Source organism: Sinocyclocheilus anshuiensis, unplaced genomic scaffold (assembly GCF_001515605.1).
Source record: "Sinocyclocheilus anshuiensis isolate Anshui unplaced genomic scaffold, SAMN03320099.WGS_v1.1 scaffold52, whole genome shotgun sequence".
Taxonomy (NCBI): Eukaryota; Metazoa; Chordata; class Actinopteri; order Cypriniformes; family Cyprinidae; genus Sinocyclocheilus; species Sinocyclocheilus anshuiensis.
In genome coordinates, this window is record NW_015554055.1 from 399,910 (window position 1) to 415,310 (window position 15,401).

At 38.7% G+C, this 15,401-nt stretch overlaps 1 protein-coding gene and 1 pseudogene across 1 annotated transcript in view; both read left to right on the forward strand.

Moving 5' to 3' along the window:
• Nucleotides 1-5,225, forward strand: part of LOC107668503 (protein NRDE2 homolog) — a 10,527-nt pseudogene extending 5,302 nt beyond the window's left edge.
• Nucleotides 5,226-7,521: 2,296 nt separating this feature from the next.
• LOC107668513 (la-related protein 1B-like) overlaps nt 7,522-15,401 on the forward strand; it is a 36,372-nt gene continuing 28,492 nt past the window's right edge. Inside the window, exon 1 of the mRNA XM_016460414.1 lies at nt 7,522-8,247. Coding sequence (XP_016315900.1) covers nt 7,884-8,247 — 364 coding nt within the window. The 5' untranslated portion in view covers nt 7,522-7,883. The remainder of the gene's footprint in view (nt 8,248-15,401) is intronic.

Sequence of the window (15,401 nt, forward strand, 5' to 3'; positions counted from 1 at the left end):
TGGAGCCAGGCCCCTTGCTGTTTTGTGCTCTCTATCACTGGCTTCTCAATTAGCCTAATTAAACTATTACCTCGATAGATCTGGTCAGTGTGCAACATGTATCTGGATCAGCTCTCCCTGGGCCCACATTTGCTGAACTGCGCTAAAATGTACACACAAACATACAATTATTTTTACACAGATTGGACCAGACTGATTATGAGGTGAAGGGTCAATGTTGAATGCACATCTGAGGTTCTGAAATGAGTTGAAAGGAATATAGTTCATCTAGAAAATAAAATCTATTCATCATTTACTGACCCTCGTGTTGTTCTAAACCCTTGTTATGTTTCTTGGGTCAAAAGTCATACAGGTATGGAACAACATGTGGGTGAGTAAAAGATCGTTTTTGAGGAAAATTGTCCTTGAACTGCTCTGTGACTCTGTGCTGCCCTCTTGTGCTCAGAGGTGGCACTGCAGTATTACCTATATCTATGTCTGTATTGGTTCAAATTTTATTTTAATCATATTTATTCTCATTTCACAAATATCTGTAATCATAAATGAAACCGTGTTCTCTCTTATCTGGCAGATATCTTTCTACAGCAGTGCCATTTCCTGCGGCAGGCGGGTCACACTGAGAAAGCTGTGTTTCTCTTCCAAGCCCTTCTGCACTTCGCTTTCTTCAATTCTGACAGTGTGAAAGACCTTCCCACTAGACAACAGGTACAGTATACACACAAACACAAATGCATTAAAACCCTTTTGTAAAAGTTATATCCTTTAATTCTTTCTCTTTGAAGCAACACCATACAACTTCAGATGAACGTCTTTGGCATTCTTTTCCATTCAGTTTCACTCCGACTCATTGTTTTAGAATGTGTCTAATGTCAGCACCACAATGTGTCCAACTCTGGTCCTAACCTGCCTAATTATATTGGGCTTCTTTAAGGCAGAATAATCAACTTAATTATTCAGGGAACCCACAAACTCAAAACATGTAGTTTTCACAGTGCGGTGAAACTGTAACCCTGCATTTCATTTAAGATAAACATGTACATTTTAAAAAGTGTATAGAACTGAGAGATAACTATGTACAGCAAGATGTGTTTGCGTGTTCACATGAAACTGTGGTTGCTCTACCCTCTTTGTTTCGGTCACAGGATTTGCTGAAGAGGCATATTCACATGCACTGTTGCTTTTTAAAACAAACTTTTTCTTCAACAGCAGAAATATCTGTCCTGTCAACAGCCGCATACACGTTCTGCTGAGCAAGACCTAAAGAGCCTAGAGAGTCAAAACGCTCCGTCCTAAACACTTTCAACATGAGCTTAATATGTTCTGAAACTGATTGTTGGTTATTATTAAAAACATGATTCGCATTTCAGTCTGTGATAGACTGCTCAAAATTATATCCACCCCACATTCTTACTCATGGTAAATAACTGTATACCTGTGTTCCTTTTGCATTTCTTATCCTTGAAATTTAGGGGACATCAATCAGTGACATGGCCTGGTGGGTAGTGCACATCACTGCTGCATTAATCATCAAGTCAGCATGTGATTGGCTGACCACTCCTGGTGATTTTCTGTGATTGGTTGAACAGGTTTTCAGTGCTGGTTGGGTTTGTTGCTGCAGTATGAGGTAGTTTTGGTGCTCGGTGTTGAGTGATGACTGCTAATTAAACGATCAGCTTCAACGTTCAGCTGAGTACACACTTTAAAGCACTTTTATGTGAATGGGAGTGTTGCTGCTAGTGATTCTACAAATGAATCGCTCATTAAAAACCTGGAAATACCAGGTTTTTTTTATTCCAAGACGGGAAAAGGTCTGGAAAATGATAAAATCACAAAAGGCATGAATGTTTCTATACAAAAATACAGATTTGTTTTTGTATGTATGGTTAGCTCTAAATATTTTATGAAGAAAGGGTAGAAATTCTGTTAAAACATTTATTATCCAGTAATCATGAATGAATGGACAAATTATGAAAATCCATTGATTAAAATGTGAGGGAACTTTGTATTATTTGTTGTACTTGTGTTTTTAAGCTATTTATTATCTTTGTATGTCTTTTTGTGTCCAGGTGGATTTTTTTTTTGGGACAGTGGAGAGCCCAGGATTGGGGAACGGGGAGCTCGGGGATGGATGGCTTGGATGCTTCAGCAGGAGAGAGGAGGATGGGTGATTCCACCTGAGCCAGGTGTTTAAACCAAACGCACACAGACACAGATGTAGATCATTGCCAATACAGTGTAGTATAGCGCGTGGTTCAGCATTTGGAGCAAAGCTATTTTGATGTTTGGTATTTCTGACTATTTTACGCAGACATGGGGAATAGGTAATGCTTGTTGTGACATCATGTGAGTTGACCAATTCCAAAACATCATGCCTTCTATCACCCCCAAATCAAAGCATTTTGTTATCGATTCTGAGAGCTAACATTACAGTGAACTCTGGCCTGCAGATAAGGATGACGACGAAGAGCAGGACGACTCCGAGATCAAAGACAAGACCTGGCCTAAGTGGAAGATCTGGTGTGGAGGCGTCCCGAGAGGCAAACCACTGGTTGCCATGGAGACCAGATAAAACAAAGGGCCAATCAGAAGAGGACTGTGAAGACCCCGACAGGCATGTGCGATGTTTGTTGACAACCTGATGAGTAGGCCCAAATTAAATATGCAGATGATTTGACAATATTTGTAAGATGTTATCAATGTTCCATTTATGCTTAAATCTCTTTCTGTCTCCATGCAGGTCTTGTTTGATGATATCGGCCCATCTATGATTCGTGTGGACAGACCAGATCTCCAGCTGCAGTTGATCCTGTCATTCCTGCAGTTCCTAGGTCTGCCTGGACCTTCAGGAAGGTTCTCTACAGCCTCATCCTCAAACATTCTATTGGATGATCTCACCTTCCTTGAAGAGGGCCCAGACCCGGAGCGACCACTGACCTCTCATGACCTCCCAATGGCTGGGACCTGTGCAGTGGGTCACATGACATTTCTGAGTGACTGCAGGAGACAGGCAGGGCTGTGTAAAGCAGGGGAGAAGTTTCTCCAGAACGTTCTACAGCAAACTCTCCCACTCGTCTCCATACAGGATCAAGCTGCTATTACTCTTTGCTGGCTGCAGTATGAGAAACTAAAGGTTTGAGCAAAACTATAAATCGACATTTCTTACTAATCGGGTCATATTTCATGCAACAACAAAAAAAAAAGCAATACATTGTGGCATTATTTTCATAATAATGATAAAAATATTTTCATGACTATTAGTCATATCCCCCAATTATAATATTAAATACAAAATAAATTATATAATATTATATACAATTATATAATTGTATAACATAATATTTAATATTACTATAAATTATATTTATGTATGTTACATTGTAATCATAATCTTATGATTCATATGAATTATATGAATATAAATATATAAATTCTCAAGGTACGGCCCTGATATTTCTTTAACGTTATTGTCAGAGCCACTATTTTTTGCACTTTACTTTCATGTTTGTGTTAGTCTACAGGTGCATCTCAATAAATTAGAATGTCGTGGAAAAGTTCATTTATTTCAGTAATTCAACTCAAATTGTGAAACTCGTGTATTAAATAAATTCAATGCACACTGTCACCATATTCTAATTTGTTGAGATAGTGAATTGGTGGGTTTTTGTTAAATGTGAGCCAAAATCATCACAATTAAAAGAACCAAAGACTTAAACTACTTCAGTCTGTGTGCATTGAATTTATTTAATACACGAGTTTCACAATTTGAGTTGAATTACTGAAATAAATGAACTTTTCCACGACATTCTAATTTATTGAGATGCACCTGTACAACCTTCTTCATTGCTTTTCTATTGTAGGTTCTGAGATGTCTACGCAGTGGAAATAAAAGGCGACTGAAGTCTCAGGGGAAGCGTAGTAAACGGCTAGCGAAACGACTGCTAAAAGAGCCAGATAACAGGGGCAGCCTGGCACTTTGGAGAGAGTATGCCCATCTGGAGTGGCTTCTGGGTAATCTGGAGGAGGCACGCAAAGTATTTGACACTGCCTTGGGCATGGGCGTGATTAGAGGCCTTAATTATCCTGTTCTCTGTAACCTCTGCTTTCTCTATGCCCAGTTAGAGGTAGAGCAGGCCTTAAACAGTGGGACAATCCCCACTTCCACAGCTGTCTACATTCTCACTAAATTAGCCGAGGGTGCTGCCTACACACCTTTTGCTGGCCAGATCAAACCTGTGGCCATATTGAAGGCCAGAAAGACCTATGAGCAAGCCCTCTTGAGCTTGAGCACAGGCAGCAATGCTGAGGCTCCAAAGAAACTCCACAGGATGTCCAGCTTGGTGGGATGTTTTGGGCTTTTTCAGTACCTCACAGTGGGATAGATGCAGCTGATGCTGTGTAAAGTCAGGCCATCCAAAAACTAATTTCCAGTAACTTGAATTTAGAAGTAACAGATGGATCTCTGAGGAGACCCAAGGCCTTTTCAGACTGGGAGTCTGTTGCTGTCCAGCATGTAGCACTGCTGCGCCACCACGCCAACACCAGTGTGTTTCCCCTCTCTCGGCTACGACTGGCACTTACAGATGCCCTCTCCTTACTACCCTTCAGCGCCTCATTATGGCATCTCTACAGGTATGTGATGGGAATGCAGAGAGTCAAGTCAAGTCAAGTCACCTTTATTTATATAGCGCTTTTAACAATACAAATTGTGTCAAAGCAACTGAACAGCATTAATTAGGAAAATAGTGTCAATAATGCAAAATGACAATAGTAAACACAAATTTTTCAGTTAAAGACAGTTCATCATTGAATTCAGTGATGTCAACATCCAGCTCAGTTTAAATAGTATCTTTGCAATCAAGTCAACGGTATCGCTGGAAATGAAGTGTCCCCAACTATAGAGAGGGGCAGTGGAATCTTCTACAAGGCCCTACAGGCAGTGCCCTGGGTAAAGGTAAGATAAGATATACTTACACAAGGTACTGAGAAGCATGTTACTGTGAACATGTCTGCACACTTAACACTTTACTTTCAGACTCTTAATGTGCGTTACAGTTTGTACATGTGTGTATTTGCAGGGCTTGTACATGGACACAGTGCAGCTGTTCCCTGAACGTGTGCAAGAGTTTTTAGACCTTATGACTGAGAAGGAGTTGCGTCTGAGAGTGCCCATGGAGGAGGTGGACATCTTGCTGGAGGACTAGCCATCAAAACCCTTCCCATAACAACAGCTAAAAAAAAGTTTTTATTTATTTTTATTTTTCCATGATTTTGGAAATAAATTATATTTTGAGTATTAAGTTGTCTCTCTTCTTTGAATATACTGTTTGTGAGAATTCATCATGGTTTCAGTTAGTTAGTTGTGACTTTTCATTATGAATATGTCAGTTACAATCAGCAAATATTTTATTTTGGCCAGCAGAGGGCATAAATACCTTCTCTCAATGCTCTGTTGTCCTGGATTTGACCCACAAATTTACAACCTCAGATTAGGATTATCTTCAAATATCAAGAGGTTGTTGCAGTGATTTAAATTGATCTTTAGACTGCAGCTTGGTCTTTTCATCTCCCCCATGCTGAACGTTCTGCTCAATTGAGGGGCAGGAGGTGCTGGATTTGAACCTGAGATTTACGATTTGCATTGAACTGATATGAAATAGCTGGTAAGAGGAGGATTGGGGTTTTCATGCTTATTGCATTCATTTCTTCATCCAAACTGTCCACATATATTCATCATGCCAGTGTGAGTGTGCCATGGTGAAAGGGGGGATTTGTTTGGATCTCTATCGCAATAATGTTTGGGTTTGCTCTGTTTTAAAAAGTATGAGATGGAATGGTGTCGTAATGTCTTGTGAAATTTTACCCAACAACATCTCTGGGGCGGGTATGACAAAACTAGCATAAGTTTATTCACAGCTAATTCTTTTAATTTTACTGTGTAAGGTCATGAGCTGGCTAAAATGCTCTGGAAGAACATGGTGCATCACTCTTACATAAACAGAAGATCCACAGAACTGCCATCTGCTAGCTGATAAAATTTAATTTGAATTTTCGTAAACATCAGTTTGAACATCTTTGAAGAGATGACTTTATATCCTTAATATACTTCTTAATTAAATACATGATTGTACTGTAGTGTATTAGTGGTTTCAGAATTTTAAAAGATAATGTTTCATATAATTTATTTGAAAAGCAGTGCATTAAAAGTCCTGTGTTATTTCTTCAATGAAACACTTCAACTGAACATTTTGTTGCAAATTTGAATTGTAGTTGAAAAGTGTGGCAGCAGGAGGCGAACTGAAAAGCCTGACATTTCATGTCACACCAGTCATTTGAGGATGTTAAACAAGCATTATCCCTTTGTCAAATTTAGGGAATATATCTTATGACGACTATGCTCTTTGTCCAGTGTAGAAGCAGAAACGGGAATACAAATTCAATTTATTTTCAATGTTAATTATCACGTGGTGTCTTTTAACAATAAATAAAAGGAGTGTCACAATTTTGTGAAAGAACTCCATCTGGTGGTGTAATTAAAACATTTTCATTACCGTTTTCTTCCAAAGCATCTTGAGTTACATCCACAGTAACGGTTACTTTCATCTGTCTTCTTTCATTAATAGCACAATTTCTTATAAACAGTAACATAAGTGGTTGTTGTGCTCTCGGTGTGATGCTCAACCAAACTCAGTTCACGTACTACTTAATAACGTCTATATGTAAACGTGTTCTTATTTGTAATTTGACAATTACCAGTTGATGAAATCTGTGTGATATCTCGTTTGATGTTTTTTCGGTTTTTGTAACAGTCTGTGACTGAGTGTTGACTGGGGGGAAAGGCCACGTCAGACTGCCTCTGATCACTGTTGCCAGATCACGTTAGAAAAACAATCCCCAAACAAACATTAAACCTCTTAACAGGAATTACTAAGAAAAATGCTTGAATTAATTGATTTGATGTATTGTACAATGAACTTACATAAATTAAACAAGGTAAAGCTGCATCTTATACTGACCGTTAGAATAAAGGATAAATAAAACTATTTCATCTACCTATGAAAAGGGGAAAAGTGTGTACTTATAATTTGAGGTGAGACTGAAGCTAAAGAGGCAACAAATTACAGTAACTGGACACCATTTTTCTTTTTTTAGTTATCATTGATTATTATTATTATTATTATATATATATATATATATTATATTATTTTGCAAATTAAAACTATTTTGTGAGGTATAGACATACAGTCTGTGATTTTTTTGTTTGTTCAGATTATAAAACATTAAACGTAAAACAAGCAAAAAAGATATTTGACAGCTGCTTTTAATGGTCAGTCATTCTTTGTTGTGGTATGGAACCAAGCGCTGTCGAGTCCTAATATATTTTGGAAATAAGCACATAAAATGCAACCAGCTAACTTTACAAATAAAACAAGGCTCTTTTAAAAAAGTGGACATGGCAACACTGCCTTTGATCAACCACGTTCTCCGGTTCTGCAGTACCGCCGCGTGACCGCGAGGGGCGACAGAGAGGCGCCACACGCTCGTCCAATGACTCGTGGCCGTTCGTAGTATTTCCTTTTATTTAGGTGAGTTGCAGATCAGCCAAATAGTGAAGTGGATTGAACATTTTTATTTTCTTCGTTTGGCTTACTGTAATCAGTTAACGTGATCGCACAACATGGCTTCTTTAAGGGATCGAGCATCTTGACATTTAAGAAGACGAAAAAGTCCGATGCAGCTCTCCGCCGTGTTTCAAGCTGCTGGCTGTCAACTTGTGCTCTAGCTGCAACAGCTTTGACCGAGTCCTTTTCTCCATTTGCGCTGGAAAATAACTATTGCTGGCTAGCGAGAAAATAACAAGGCGTGGGCGTTTGCGCTTTTGAACCATGACCACTGAAGTTGCGAGTGACTTGGACGTGACAGTCAGTTGTTTGGGCGAAGGGAACCAAAACAAGTCGGACACGGATCGACCCAAGAAACCTGATCGAGCGAGCCACGAGGCGGGGCAGCAGGATCCCCCTCAGGTCGACTCTAAACATCAAAAACAGGGGGTCATGGAAAGCAAAGCGGATGGGTTAACGTTAAGCACGGACAACACGAACGACAAGGAGAACGAGCAGAATGCATCAAGCCACAAAACAGAAACTGCCAAGAAGAAAGTGACCGAGGCTCCTCCGCCAAAAGTGAACCCATGGACGAAGAGCAACGCGTGCCCTCCTAATAATGCCACCAACAGCTCGCTACAAACAGGTAGGGAGTGTATGCTCACGACACACACGTTTATGCCTCCAACAGCATTTATTCTCATGCACACATGTGCTCTGTTAGCTCGCATGTGCTACTGCAAACAGGAGCGGCCATTAAACTCCTGTCATTTCACTTTTATGCCCTTTTTCGCGTGCTCGTGCAACTGTGCTTTGAAACATGTGATAACTGCGGCTATTTTCTCAATGTATGATAATTCATCAACTTTGTGCCCATATCCGTAAAGTGTTTTTCATACATGGTCAGAGAAACGGACCAATCAGTCGCGGGGGCGTGGCCTGTTAGCTTTAGCACCAGTGATGGGACAGCGAGTCGGTTCGTTTGAACAGTTCGTTTGATTGACTGATTCAGCCATTGTTGTATGGTATGACGTCGCCCTTGGCAACCTGGTGTGATTATGCCCTAAAACCTTTTAATAAAAACGTATTTGGACACTTATTGCTGTTTATTATTAAGAGTGTTAATTGTAATTTGATTGATCAAAGTTTAGTTCGTTCTTATGAACTGGGTTCAAACACTAAACTATAATTAGATTTTACATTAATCGGTTCTAGAGTTAATTTTTGCTCATTTTAATTGAATAAAACAATTTATTGAAACCAACTGTGTTAGATAAAACTGGCATTAGATAAAGTCGTAGACATATTTCCAATACGCTTCATTTGTAACATCACGATTCGTAAACAATTCAGAGATCGCTTTGGTTCTCATTGAAAAGGTCCGACTCTAAAGAACGATTCATTCACGAATCGGACATCGCTATTTAGCAACGCGCTAACACCACAGATCGTTTAATCCTCTAATGCGGTGTACAGCAATGAAAGTCACACTACTCTGCGTTATTCACACATTTGACAGGGTCTATAAGTGGTTGTAACTGTCACTGCAGTGTTTAAGGCTTTTAATCTCGCAGTCTCGTTTGTGGTTTGGCTGACATATGCTGTGCTGTCCTGGCTCGCCTGATTAAAAACTGCTGTTGTTAAAGTTAGATAATACGCAAAACACACATAGGAACCTGTCCCTGTTATGTTACTCATATTTACTCACAGACGTTATTTTAATAGGTTTTGGGGCTAGTTTAAGTTGTTTTAGTTCAGTTAAACGCACTGCATGTTGTCAGGAAGCCCGTAGCCGTAAATTTTTTTGCCATTTGTGATGTGACCAAATATGGTGGTAGTGGGAATAAACGCCCATCAAAAACGTCTGTTCCCACATCATTCTGCCGACAGACCCGTGTGTGCCTCGATCATTTTGGGTGTATTTGGACAGACTTGCTGATGTGGGCAGATTTAACCCCTCACCCCACCCCATCTGATCGAGTTGCACGGGAGCACGTGTAGTGCTGAGCACTGCAACTCCAGCAGGAGCTCATGAGAGGCGTTTACACCCTCACTGCTCCACAGAGTTTCAACCCCACTTACACAGCTGCTAAACACTTCATAAGTACTTGAACACTTGGTTTTTGGATCCTCATTGAGTTTGTGGTAGTGTGTGCAGCTCACCTGTTGAGCTGACCTTATGACAATATGGTAGTTTTAAAGGAATGTAATATTAGACCACTCCCTAAACGGAATATTACTGTGTACATTGATAAGACCATCTGATAGGTTTTGTTCACATGAGTGTTAGAAACGAGCCTATGTATGTACATTGGTGTTGTTTAGGGTGAAGAGTGACATTTTTTTAGATGTTAAGAAAAAAACAGAGACAACTATAATTTAGCTGTTCGTAGTTTAGTTTCCCGGATGAAGTGTAAACATTGTGACACATTGTTCTGTTTGATTTAAAATAGATTGGCTCCAGCAATGGACCAATGTTCAAACAATGGCAAATTTACAATGGTTTTGGGTGACATTGTCTGTTTGTCTGATTATGGTTGACGGGGGAAATGTGTAGGAAACCTGTTTGAAAACAGGTAATGTTAATGCAATAAAAAGAAGGCACTTCACCTTTAAATAACTTGGTTTGAATAACTAAATCTCACTGACAGTAGTAAGGAGATCACAAACCAGAAGAGCAAGATATTTGCAGATGTACAGTTTTGTTCATTAGCTTGTTTGTTAGCTTGTTGAGAATCTCATTTCAGGGGCTAATTGAAACGACTTTAAGAAAGTTTGTGCATCTCAGAAGAAAACATCTGATTGCTTTAGGTCATCATTCAACTTTGCAGTCTTTTTCCAAAAATAGCATAAATATATTGAGTTTTGACAATTAAGGTGCGATCCCCTTAGCAACATTTCCGCAAAATTTTGTGGACAAAAAAGATCCATTGTCTGTTTTCAATGGCATGTAAAAAGAAAGCTCACATAGACATCGCTTAAAACCTGTTGGCCAGCTTGGAAATTTACATAACCAACTTGAAAACGAGCAAAATCTACATATAAAACTTTTTTTGTCCACATGCGAAACGTGGATTTCGTCTGCAAAATTTCACTGAGCAACGGTAAATATGGCCATGCCTTTGTGTCTTTGTTTGGATACCAGCTAGACTAGTATTAGTTTGATTGGATGGGCTCCCACCTGATACCTAAAGTACACAGTTTATTAGTGATGGATTAAAAGTGAATTTTTACTGAAATGAAAGTTTTCATTTAGCTGGAAACTGAAATCAAAAAATAAAGTTTTTGTAATTCAGTTTGAGTGATTTTGTAACTGAACTCGGTGTGCTGTTCAGGCTGTGATGTTCTCAGGTGATGAATTAAACCATTCATAGTGAAGTTCTTCAGCCTCCTTTCAATTTTTCAGCTGAACAGATTTACATATTGCTTCTCTAGCATCATTTTTGGTCAAAGTGAGGTGCATCCACACTGCCAACTTGTTTATCTTTTGTTGCCTTTTCATGTTGTGGGCATGAAATAGATGCTAACAACCAATTTTGAACTTTTGGTGCATCACTGCCCATTATTTTGTGTTTGTTTGTTTTCTTTTTTGTATCCAGTATTGGGTTATAGACATCTTGTCAAATAGAGATGATGTTTTAATAAACCATTCATAGTAAAGTTCTTCAGCCTCCTTTCAATTTTTCAGCTGAACAGATTTACATATTGCTTCTCTAGCATCATTTTTGGTCAAAGTGAAGTGCATCCACACTGCCAACTTGTTTATCTTTTGTTGCCTTTTCATGTTGTGGGCATGAAATAGATGCTAACAACCAATTTTGAACTTTTGGTGCATCACTGCCCATTATTTTGTGTTTGTTTGTTTTCTTTTTTGTATCCAGTATTGGGTTATAGACATCTTGTCAAATAGAGATGATGTTTTCAAGCCACTCCTGGGCAATCAGTGTTTTGTATGGTGATTAAATTCCTCTGTGTCAGTCTTTGAATGATTACACCCCTTAGCTGAATTACATTCAGTTGAGTGTCTGAATTACATGGCTAATTTCCTGTTTTTCCTTATGAAAAAACAGTTGTGTTCAGTTTGAATGGAGACGTGTCATAAATGAGCATTTCTCCTTTGTGGTTTGACCAAACCAATACAGTCTGTTGTGTGAGTTAGGCCTATATGTCAATCCATATGCATTGTTCGTGTCATTATTCTCATGAATAAACAGAGCTGTAGATCTCACTGATCTTGTTAAGCCAAAGGTCTTTGTGCTTTCTGTAATGTGGGATTCATGTCACGATTCCAAGTATTTGCAAATGGGACTGTGATGTGAAAGAAGCTCTCAGGTTGATCCTCAGGGATCTGTGTTGAAAATCAAACATGTGTGCTTTGCTTTGAATGATCAGAATGCTGTCAGATGATGTATGGTCTGATAGCAGTGTTTTAACAACCATTACTCTGGTCTTAGACTCTGTACACATGACTTGTTAACTGACATTTGAGAATAAACTGCCCCCCCCGTTAAACAACCATAGGGTTTGTTGTAAGCAGCTTTGTCTGCTTTTACTGTAGTGATACCTGTATGTGGACATTTTTGAGGTTATAAACTTATGTGGCTTAATGTGTCACATTTTCAAACTCTTTCTAGTTGTAGGTGGTGCAGTGTTTGTATTACACTACCTTTCAAAAGTTTATGGATGGTAAGATGTTTTTGAAATAAGCCTGTTATGGTTATTAAGGCTGCTTTTATTTAAAAAAAATACAATAAAAACAGTGATATTGTGAATTTTTATTACAATTTAAAAATAACTTTTCTATTTTAAAGGGGTCATATGATGTTGCTAAAAAGAACATTATTTTGTGTATTTGGTGTAATGAAATGTGTTTATGTGGTTTAATGTTCAAAAACCATTATTTTCCACATACTGTACATTATTGTATCTCCTCTATGCCCCGCCTTTCTGAAACGCAGCGGATATCGTCCTCTTTTGGAAGGCCAAACAAAGTAGTTATTTGAGACCTAAGTCTTTGCAACTTTACAGATCTTCTTTATGTACCAAGAGCTTGTAACACTCCAAAGAGAAAGGAAAAATTGAAATCGCATCATATGACCCCTTTAATGTATTTTTTGAATAAAAAATAAATAATAAAATGGAGCCATTACTTCAGTCTTAAAGGGATAGTTCACCCAAAAATTTATATTCTGTCATTGATTACTCACCCTCATGTCGTTCCAAACCTGTAAGACCTTCGTTGATCTTCAGAACACAAATTAAGATATTTTTGATGAATTCTGAGAGCTCTCTGACCCTCCCATAGACAGCAAGGATCCTAACACGACCAAGGTCCAGAAACGTAGCAAGGGGATCGTTAAAATAATCCATGTGACATAAGTGGTTTAACCTTCATTTTACGAAGCTCCAAGAATACTTGGACTTTATTCAACAATTTGTCTCCTCCGCATCACCCTGGCGCCATTTTGGAGAGTATCACATATGTAAACAACTTATGCAACTTATGTACGCATTTACGTTGTTTACGCTTTGATCTGAACGCAAACAACGTATCCGCGTACATAAGTTGCAGTATAGAATACCCAAGACGTGTCACTCCTATAGTTTTGAATGGGGAAAATGGCCACTCAATCGCCGGAAACCCCGCCTTCTGAATGAAAGAGCCAATTGCTAATCGGTAAAAGCAGCGCATCACTGCAGCTGCCGTTAGAAGTCCTGGTTGCTATAGAAACAGTCAGAGTTCTGAGACGTGCGCCAAGGACTGCGCATGCACACTGGCTGATCTAGCCTGAAAAATAAGCTTTTTATAACGCTATTTGAGGCAAAGTAACAACATTTATGACACAGTTGTTGTCAGATTTCTTTGGTGATTTCAAATATGAAATTTAATCGTAAGCTTAGTGAACAGTTTGGGAGAATTTGATGTTTCCCCTTTCAAAGAGATAGGAGTTGCACTTGCATGCCTGAGAGGTGCTTCAAAGATGGCCGCCGAGTGACATGACTTGACTTAAAGAGACTTTGGTGATACTCTCCAAAATGGCACCAGGGTGACGCGGAGGTTGTTTTCTTTGCGCACAAAAGTATTCTTGTAGCTTCATTAAAATTACGGTTGAACCACTGGTGTCACATGGATTATTTTAACGATCTCCTTGCTACGTTTCTGGACCTTGATCGTGTTAGTATCCTTGCTGTCTATGGGAGGGTCAGAGAGCTGTCAGAATGCATCAAACATATCTTAATTTGTGTTCCGAAGATGAGCAAAGGTCTTACAGGTTTGGAACGACTGAAGGGTGAGTAATTTATGACAGAATTTTCATTTTTGGGTGAGCTATCCCTTAAAGTGTCACATGACCCTAGATAGAACCTAGATCATTCTATCTAGAAATCATTATAATGTGCTGATATTCTGATATTCTAATATGATGTTGAAAAAATATTTCTTATAATTATCAATGATGAAAACTTTGAATAGAATGATTTACTTAATAGTTACTAGGGGTCGAACGATATGTTTTTCAGGGCCAATATCGATTATTACAGATCAAGTACACCGATAACCGATATTATGAACAGTACTGTATATACTGTATATGTCTAGTGTAAAAATTAAAATGAATGTCAAAATTAAGAATAACAAGGGCTCTGACAAAAACTGCCTTCCCTGGTGTTGGCTGAGTGTAGTACTCCCACACTGCACTTCTTACTCTTGTCTTCCTCTGTGCATCCATCTACAATAATGGTAATATAAAGAGAGAGTTAAAAGTGGGGCCACTGTATGCTTCATGATTAAGCCTATACGAATACTGTACTACAGCTAAACAGCTTGGGGAAATGTAAGTATTTGGCTTCAATAATTTACATGTTAGAAATGTATGTGTAATAGCATAACCTCTCATAATTCCTCATTAATTCTTTTCTGATGGCTAAAACATAATCTACAATAGTAGAGGTGACTATTCAATTCATCATCTAATGCACATCAATGGATTAACTTTAAAAAATATATAATAAGTGTAAAAAATGTAATTGTCTTCATAGCTATATTGTAGAAGTTGTTAAGAAGACTGCAACTATTTTCATGAAACTATAACACTAATAGCCTTTTACAGGCACACTTTGTTCAATAGCCTATTGAAATGTTTTGGCCTATGTGACACTAGAAATTTCAGTTAGTTTTATCTTTTAATCAAATGAGAGTTAAACTCTTTATTTTTTGGCAAACAAAGGGTTTACTATTAAAATTATAACATGGAAGAAATAGCGTATTGTGTGATTATTCTTTTAAACAAAAGTTGTAATAATTGTTGTAGTAGTATTATTATCATACTACGGCTGAGCGCGAGACGGAACGGAACGCGGAAAGTGAAGTATACCCGGGCCTTTATTGGCTCACTGACGCCGATGAGATTAACCCCTTAGGTATCGAAATTTGGTACCGAACGACGAGACGCGTTTCGATACTCGATGGTATCGAGGCAATTCGGTTGGTGCCTAAAAAGTATCGAACTCGATACCCAGCCCTAATCAAAACTGACCGCCACAAATAGATTTCCCAAAAGGCTTTAACGTTTCGTTGAAGGCACGTTTCAAAATTGAAACCCGGTGCGGGTGTTTTTATATCAATGTATTTCTGAAGGAACCCGACTGTCTTCAGAAAACCATTCTGTCATTTTCATTTCATCTTGCATGTAATATCTGATAAAGCAGCGTTTGTGAGCGGAGCGCTGCTTTGTGTGCAGCAGTTACCGGGGAAACCTCGATCTCTACCACTCCAACAGCGCCTCCTGCTGGCAGAGAATG